Source organism: Neolamprologus brichardi, chromosome 7 (assembly GCF_056152115.1).
Source record: "Neolamprologus brichardi isolate AB-2024 chromosome 7, ASM5615211v1, whole genome shotgun sequence".
NCBI classification, from domain to species: Eukaryota; Metazoa; Chordata; class Actinopteri; order Cichliformes; family Cichlidae; genus Neolamprologus; species Neolamprologus brichardi.
The window spans coordinates 46,514,995-46,523,630 of record NC_142110.1 but is presented as its reverse complement, the minus strand read 5'-3'; the positions used below and the strand labels follow the sequence as shown (position 1 = coordinate 46,523,630).

The following is an 8,636-nucleotide window of genomic DNA, read 5'->3' as shown; positions in this document are numbered from 1 at the left end:
CCAGGAAAATCTTTGGTGATGTTCTCAGATGATTCTGACGCTTATCACCCAGTTCCTCGTGATGTCCTCCACACCATCAACCCTCTGTCCTCCTCACAGTTTCTTCCTCAGCTTGCCTTTCTTATGGCCACCCCTTCCAAAACCTGACTTTTTAACTTCTCCGAGCCACTTTTTGTTCTTGGAGCGGAGCTTCCTCATCCCCCCGCCCTGCAGGAACTGGTGCTTCTGCTTTTTCTTGCGCTGCTTCATGATCTGATCCTTTGTTTTCAGCTCCGAGTGTGCTTTGTGGTCACCGGAGCTCTGTACGTTTGGACCTCGTCGGCCACGGCCACGACCTGGGAGAGGCACGACACAACAAAGAGGTTGGAGGTTATAGCTCGCAAGCCTGGAAGAGGGACTTGAAGTATTTACCTTTAGAGTTGAGTTAAAACATGATGGCTGATGGTCTATATTTAACAGGCAGACATGTTTGTGCTATTCATTTTGATGCCTTCCTACCTCTTGCTGGCTTCCTGCCTCCTCCGCCTCTTTCTCCATCTGATCCAGATCCTGTATCATCAATCTTGTATTTTTTTCTTCCACTCCTCATAACTGACATGTTGTCAAGTGATACAACATCTTCACAGTACAGCTTAACATTGTCATAGGAGTAGAGAAGAGGGTCATTAAGAGCAGCACACAGAGAAGCTTTTTGTTGGAAGGATACAAGTTCTTCCTGTTCTTCTTCTTACTGATAACCTGACCGCTGTCTGTTTTGATCGTCTTCTTCTGGTCTTCTTTTCCCGTTTCTCTCACAAAACGCTTCCTCTTACGGTCCCTAAAAAAAGAAGGGGAAAAAAGACTTTAAATTATAGTTTGAAATGACCATTTTGTGGATATGAGTCAAACATAGGGAAATTTGTACCATTTCATCATTTTCTTCTGCTGGTTAAGGCGATCGCCTTCATCTCCCATGAGATCAAGGACAGCTGAAGAGGCCTGCTGTTCAAAAGCACTGCCCTCTCCACCGAGACTCAACCTGTCAACGCATAACACAGGACAAAACAGCATAAAACACAAAGCATTCACATTTTTTAAAGAAACAGATGCAACAATTTAATGCCTCACCCTCTCTCAGAATCAAACTATTTTGGTCTGTAAGGGATATAATACTCTTCATCTTTGCCTGACTGCCTCTTTTTCTTGGTCTTTGGTCGCTCTTCGCCATCTTCCTGCTGACCTCTTCTTTTACCACCTACCACCTCTGAAAACACCCCCTGGTGGAAATAGAAAGAATTACATGGTACAAAGTGACAAAACATGATACAGAGATCCTACTATCTTCCTCTTCTAGTTTGTATACAACATCATCTACATCAAAACTGCACTTTATTTTGCTTCTTCTTCATCAGACAGCATAAACAACTTTCTCATTTTGACTCAAATATTGGTTTTGAATGAAAATGATGAAACAATCCTGGGTGTTTATTCAACTTGTGAGCAGGTTTTCTAATCCACCGTACTATTATTAATGACACTAGTACATGTTCGTGCTGCTGGCAAACTAATACACTCAAGAACATATAGCAAAGCTAAAAAGTGAAAAGTAGGTCTTGCCTATATAAATAAACATAAGACAGTTGTGAGACTTTGACATAGTAACATCTGCAGTAATATTTACACCTGTGAAGACATCTCACAAGCATTAGCCTTATTTTGAAACCAAGATTGTTTACACAGAGTTTGTAATTGCAGAGAAATGCTCCATTTATTTTGGTCATTTCATTTTTGAGCAGGAAGCTCACCTTTTTTGTTATAGCCTTTAGATGAATAGAGAGTTTTTCAATTAAATACATATTCTTTAAATAATGTTCCCTCTTATAAAAAGTAGGATTATTTTAAAAAACAAATTAAAAAATGTATTATACCTCTATTACTTAGAAAAAAAACTGTTTTTTTCTGTTGTCTGTTATATGGCCCCTAGAGACCAAGCACGTACAAACTCCAAAACACATGCAAACTCCAAAACACATGCAAACTCCAAAACACTTGCAAACTCCAAAACACATGCAAACTCCAAAACTCATGCAAACTCCAAAACACTTGCAAACCCCAAAGCACATGCAAATTCCAAAACATAACGGAAGTGCTCCAGGACGCTAGGGGCAGTGTTGAGCTTTTGTTTCCTAGTAACTACACAAGCCAGGAAGTACCAATGACCGGATTTGGGGTTTGCAGCCTTAAAGGCCACATTTTAAGGCCGATTACGTCACAGCGACACCACGAAGGCTGTCCCAATTCAAAGGCTGCTCAAAATGCGGCCCTCAAATGCGTCCTTAATTTCCCTGAATTTTAAGGATGGGTCGGTGTAGCCTTCATGGCTCAACATATCCCAGATTTCATAGGGCGGCTGTGGTGTGGATAATTTTGCCGAAAAAAACGGCGGAATCGGAGCCGCCGAAGAGTAAACTTTCAGAAGTAAGTACTGAATATTATGTCACTTATTTATGCGCAAATGTTTTTATAATGAAGAACATTAAAACATTACTGTTGGCCACATGTCGGGAAAGTTATGTGACATTAGCGATGTTTGTACTAACTTGGTTTTGAGTGATATGTTTTTATTGATTAGCATTCAAATATCTCAGTGAAGACAGAACAAAGATCTACCACAAAGCAAGAAAGCATGAGACAAGGCTAATCAAAAGGTATTGGCTGAAGCATTTGCTTATTACGCCAACCCTTTTAACAAAAGATCTTTTAGCATGCAGCTCCTGTACACAGGGCTCGAAGCAAATAATAAAACAAAGCAAAAACAAAACAAACAAACAAACAAACAAGAAAAAAACAAAAAAAACAAAAAACTTTCCACCTTAGTAAGTAACTACATCAAAGCAAAAGAATCAAGAGGTTTTTTTGTTTTTTGTTTTTGTTTTTTTTTTTTGCTCTTTTCATTCTTGATATATATATTTTTCTAATACTCTATTTTTAAACATATTTTTAAACAAGGAAAATGAACTACACCTTTTTAAATCACTGTCATAACTATTCCACAGGTTAACTCCTCTAACAGAAACACATCTCTGCTTTATATTTGTCCTTATCTTGTTTTTTTTAAAGAAATCTGTTCCCCTTAAGTCATATTGACTCTCTCTGACTTTGAACAGCTTCTGAGTACTGGGGCAAAGCAAGTTATTTTGTGCTTTATACATTATCTGTGCCATTTTATATTCAACTAAATCATAAAATTTCAGGGTATTCAGATTAATAAACAAAATGTTAGTTGGTTCTATATAGTTTGATTGGTTTATAATTCTTATAGCTCTTTTTTGCAACTTGAAAATAGGAAGAGTGTTCGTTTTATATGCATTACCCCATATCTCCAGACAGTAAGTCATATATGGAAGCAACAGATTTAAAGCCTTTACTTCAAAATATACGCCGTTCAATAGTTGATTTTAATCTTACAGAGAATGTGATGATTTTATGGATAATTAAAGTAAGTCATATATCCACAAACACAACAAGCTGAAAGTTAGTGATGCTGCTCGGTTTGCAGTCCTGAATATCACAGCACAAGCAGAATTCACTGCACTGTTAATGTTAGCTATGTTATATTGCTGCCTCTGTTCGGTGGTGTCCAGCCAAACGGACTTTAACGTGTGTTTGAACGAGCTGACGGTTCACTCGTTAAGCTGAAAGAAAGATGCTTTAATCACAGGAGTCACACATGTGTCCACTTTACCATCTGGGAACTCTTCTTGTTTAGCACTCGTAATAACACAATCCTCCTTTTGTGCTGTTTTGTAGCAGTGTATACACCTGAGACTGTCACCTGTCTGTCTGTCCTGCACTCTCTCTCTTTTTCTTTCTCTCTGATTGTGTAATAAAAGGATGAACATGTATTTATAAGTTACACTTGTGTTTGAATCCTGCAGCTTATCACACATTTGATTTCCATGTGTGACGACTGCAAGTGTCCAGAGTGAGGACAGACTGAGGGACCCACTGCTGCATATCATCTGTGAGGCTTTGCACCCCTGATGATCCACCAGGACAAACTCAGCAGTGTGTGAGGAAGAGGAGGAGGAAGAGCCAGCAGCAGCTGACAGATGGAGAGAATAGACAGACTGTTCCCTGTTTGTGAAGGACTGCTAGGAAAGTTTAACATAACTAATTGTCTGTCCTGAATCAGTCTTATTAGGTAATGTTCAAATAATTTTATCATTCCAGTGTTTGCAGTGTGGGAGAAAGTACTCAGGGCCTTCAAGTTACACACTATGAAAGGCAGAAACAAGTTTAATATTCAGAAACCTAAAGTATGTATCAGCAGCTGAATGGAGCTAAAAATAAATGTTTGTTTCAGTTCTATGAAGCTTTGAGTATTTTGGATTAGTAGCACTGCTGTGTTTGTTGCATCATATTGCTGTAATTGTTTATATGCTTTATATATTCTGAGGTAAGTTGATCTATAGTGTTACATCATATTCTATAAGGATGTTATGTGTTTGTAGACTTTCTGCCCAGTTTGACCCATTTAGCAGAAGTCAGCCTGTTTAAGGCTCTGATATCTATTCTGTATGACTTAAAGCAGTTATGACATGGTCTGATTTTCTCACCCAATAAAGGAATATTCAGTATATATCAGTCTACTCTTCATTTTATCAGAAACAGTTATCACAGCTCATACAATTTCTTTTTACACATGTATGTAAGCAATGAGCCAAATTTAGTAATGCCAACATACTGAAGGAACAACATTTGTCTCTTATATATGATACACCTATATATGCACTGTCAAAGATACTTGTCTTTGAGTGAAGATTTAAGGTGATAAGACATATAAATAACTGCAACTTGAATCTGTACTGAAGCTCAGTATTTGACACAGAGTTCATGTTCACTCTTGTAATAGCTAATAATGATTAATATAATAACTATAATATTGGCCATGTTATATTTACATTACCAAAGTGATATAACTTTAGTCTCATGAACAACATTAGCTAATTGTTATTTACTAACTAATCTTAAATGACTGTTCAGTACAGAAATGAAGCCCAAAAATCATGTTTTACTGTCCTGTGGTCTCAGCCTCAGATACTTATCAAATCACACAAAGCTCTTGTAGAAACAAACAAACAAATGAACAAAATGTGTTTTCCTTCATTTCTGTCAAACAAAGTTGTATGACATGTTTCCAGCTTTTAGTATCATGGTTGCTAGGCAACCTGGGAAGCGTGACAGAGACTAGACCGTCCCATACAGACAAACTTGCCGTTTATTTTGCAAATCGAGCTCAACACTGCCCCTAGCGTCCTGGAGCACTTCCGTTGTGTTTTTGGAATTTGCATGTGCGTTGGGGTTTGTACGTGCTTTGTCTCTAGGGGCCACCGTACATTAGAGATGCTCGTGGCAATTCATTTCTTAATCAGCTAAACAGGTCAGTTAAGAAACAGTCAAATATTAAGTTAAATTTGAAAACGGTTTTAAAAAAAAATATCCCCATTCCAAAATGTCACATGACAATCTCATTGGCTCACGGAGTTATGATGTCACTACACTTTGATCCTTTGAAGTTTGTCCTTAAACAGGGGTGAGAAACAGCAATTTGTAGTTCGTGTCTTCGCAGCATTTGTGTTTGCAGCCTTCACACGTTCACCACAGAAACTTTTGGAAAACTTTTCAGAGTTGTCGTTTACAACCTTCAACATGTATCCAACAAGACACCAACCAAGGCAAAAAGATTACGCCGCTTCTCCTTCCTGTCGTGGCCGGCCAAATGACCTCTTAGCCGTCCAAAGGGCATTACATGACAGTAAGAAGGAAAACTACCATCTCCAGAATAAAATTCAACAGATTGAAGAAGAGAAACTTCAACTGCAGGAGAAGTGTAGACAGATGGAAGCGCAAAATAAGAACCTGGAAGAAAGACAACAACGCCAGCCCGACATAACAATTATTAATGAGGGCTGGGGAATCAAGTTTGGACAAGCACGAGAGCAGATTGTCTTCCTAATTAAGGAAAACAAGCAAAAGAGCGCGGAACTAAAGGAGATGTCCAACCAGCTTAAAGACAGCAAAGCTACTGTTGAGAAGACAGAATGGGATCTCCAATATATGGACCAAAAGAATCGGCTGCTCCAAACAAACTTCGATGAAGCTGTGAAAACAAATAAAGAAATCCTCCAACAGAAGGAAGAACAGGAGAAAAAGCAAAGAGACATGGAGCACAAACTCAAAGTCACGGAGGAAAAATACAGGATGCTGAAAATAAAGTTGGATGATACACTGCGCCAAAATAAAGACCTTCTTCAAGACAAAGAGCAACAGCAAGACAGATTGAAAGAAGAGAAACGTATTGTCGAAGACTTTGAGGGTAAAAATCTAAAACTGCAACAGTTTTGTAGTGAACTGAAGGACAAAACAAGTCAACTAGAAGGGGAAAAAGAAAAACTGGACAAACAATGCTCACACATGCAGAAAAGGATGGCTCAAATGGCGAGAAACAACTCCGAGCTCACTAAGGGGATATTGTTGGAATACAACAACTTGAAGCGCAAACACACTGAAATGCAGGTGCAAAAGCAGGAACAAGACAACATACATGACGACCTGCAGCGTACGCTCCAAGATATCCACAGAAGAAATGAGGAGCTACAAGACATGTACAAAGAAGTACAACAGAGAAACGCACACATGCACAAGGACAAGATAATGCAGGAGGCAACATCCAAAGAGCTCAAGGAAAAGCTTGAAGAAAAACGAGCAACACTGGAAGAGGTGGAGAAAACATGCAAGAAGCTTGAGATACAAAATGCAGAAACCATCGATGAGTTGAGAACCCTCATCCTGGAAAAAAAAGCTCTTGTAGAAAACTGCATGAAAAAGAAGAACAAAAGTTTCCGCTGGCCCTGGAGGAGAGACTCTACTGCTTCCTCACCTGGTGTAGCCTCGTCTTGCTCCACCTCTGTTCACATCCCCAACCAGTCCCGGCAGTTGACTGTCCCCTCCTGAGCCTGGTTCTGCCGGAGGTTTCTGCCCGTTTAAAGGCAGTTTTTCCTCCCCACTGTCGCCTAGTGCGTGCTCAGAGGGGATTGTTGGGGTTTTCTCTCCTCTACCTTGTTTCTTTATTTACTTGTTAACTTTTTGTTCTTACTTCATTTTACCTTGTTTCATTATTTACTTGTTAACTTTTTGTTCTTACTTCATTTTACCTTGTTTCTTTATTTACTTGTTAACTTTTTGTTCTTACTTCATTTTACCTTGTTTCATTATTTACTTGTTAACTTTTTGTTCTTACTTCATTTTACCTTGTTTCTTTATTTACTTCTTAACTTTTTGTTCTTACTTCATTTTACCTTGTTTCTTTATTTACTTGTTAACTTTTTGTTCTTACTTCATTTTACCTTGTTTCTTTATTTACTTGTTAACTTTTTGTTCTTACTTCATTTTACCTTGTTTCTTTATTTACTTCTTAACTTTTTGTTCTTACTTCATTTTACCTTGTTTCGTTATTTACTTGTTTAACTTTTTCTTTTTCAACTTATTTATAAAACAATAAACAATTGAATTTATCCTTTGAGTATTTTTCATCTAATCTTTTCATCTATAACTTTTTCAAACATTCATATCTGTCGTTTATCTTCTTCTTGAAACCTCATAAACGGTGAAGGAAAAATCCTGGAACATGGTTTGAAACACTGAAATTGTTTCAGCTGAAACCGGCAAAATCATACGTGTGTGTGTGTGTGTGTGTCACAGGTGACACGGTGTCACTGGTTAGGTCATCATGTTTAGGCTCATTCACTCTAAAAATTATTTAGGCCAAATCTTTAAAACTGTATCATTGCATACACATTTTCAATTCATTTCAATCGCACAAATGCAGAAATAATTATTTGCAGTATCTTATCTGATTTATTTTGAGAATGTCATGCCTGATCATTTGCACCCACACCACCAAAAATGGGGGCAAAAGGGAGGAGATCGCATTTAATCGGTTATAACAAGAGGTCAGAAATATAAGTGCTGCAGAAACCTCTGAATCTCAGCTATAATCTCATGTAAACCATTTCTACAATCGCCAAACAAAGCGAAGTCACCAAACAGTTAAAAGAGCAGATACGTCACCATGAATCTGTGGACAGGTAATATCCACATTTTAATTTATGATTTACTGGAGTTCCATGTGTGCTTAATCCTTAATGAAACTGATGTAAACCTGCAACTACAATGATCCAGGGAAGAAAGAAAGAAGCAATACTTCACCCATGCTTACATTTAAATCACTCTCATCCTTTTCTGTGATGTCACAGTCAGCAGTAGTGGTGGGGTTGGTTGGCTGCTGCAGCCTGCTTTCTGCAGCTCGGTCTTCTCTCTGCTTGCTGAATTTGTCCACTAGCCGAGTGTCTTTAGAGCGTTTGGCCCGCATCACCTCACTGGCTGGTGTCTTACTACTGGAGTTGATTTCGAAGATGGTCTATTTCAGGAGAGAATTATATGTTTCTTTGCTTACTAGAACACTTTTTACCAGAAAATGCAGCGCTGTGATGTGTCTGCATCAAACTCACCGCTTTGGATTTGTAGCTCTTGATGGCATCGACTATTTGAAGGCACTCCAGTTCCATTTTTTCCAGACCACACCCTGAAACAAA

The 8,636-nt window shown here is 38.4% G+C and overlaps 1 protein-coding gene, 1 long non-coding RNA gene and 1 pseudogene across 3 annotated transcripts in view; 1 reads left to right on the top strand and 2 right to left on the bottom strand.

Annotated features, from left to right (window-relative positions):
• Positions 1-496: 496 nt before the first annotated feature.
• On the bottom strand, positions 497-1,019 carry LOC148102197 (uncharacterized). The gene is made up of 3 exons (XR_015719301.1): positions 905-1,019; positions 707-817; positions 497-591 (listed from the first exon to the last, which is right to left on the bottom strand). It is a non-coding gene; the product is annotated as an uncharacterized LOC148102197 (long non-coding RNA).
• Positions 1,020-1,094: 75 nt separating this feature from the next.
• Positions 1,095-8,636, bottom strand: part of LOC148102195 (ATP-dependent RNA helicase DDX54-like) — a 10,273-nt pseudogene continuing 2,731 nt past the window's right edge. Inside the window, exons 7-9 of the transcript XR_015719208.1 lie at positions 8,553-8,626; positions 8,261-8,461; positions 1,095-1,256 (exon numbers count right to left, since the gene is read on the bottom strand). The product of XR_015719208.1 is annotated as an ATP-dependent RNA helicase DDX54-like (transcript). The remainder of the gene's footprint in view (positions 1,257-8,260; positions 8,462-8,552; positions 8,627-8,636) is intronic.
• Positions 5,285-7,350, top strand: LOC148102196 (uncharacterized). The gene has a single exon (XM_087844486.1). The coding sequence runs from the start codon at positions 5,692-5,694 to the stop codon at positions 6,994-6,996; it is 1,305 nt and encodes a 434-aa protein (XP_087700612.1). The 5' UTR covers positions 5,285-5,691; the 3' UTR covers positions 6,997-7,350.

Bases quoted from the DNA above. Each gene is read 5' to 3' on its own strand.
- LOC148102196 (XM_087844486.1), top strand. From the start codon at position 5,692: ATGTATCCAACAAGACACCAACCAAGGCAAAAAGATTACGCCGCTTCT.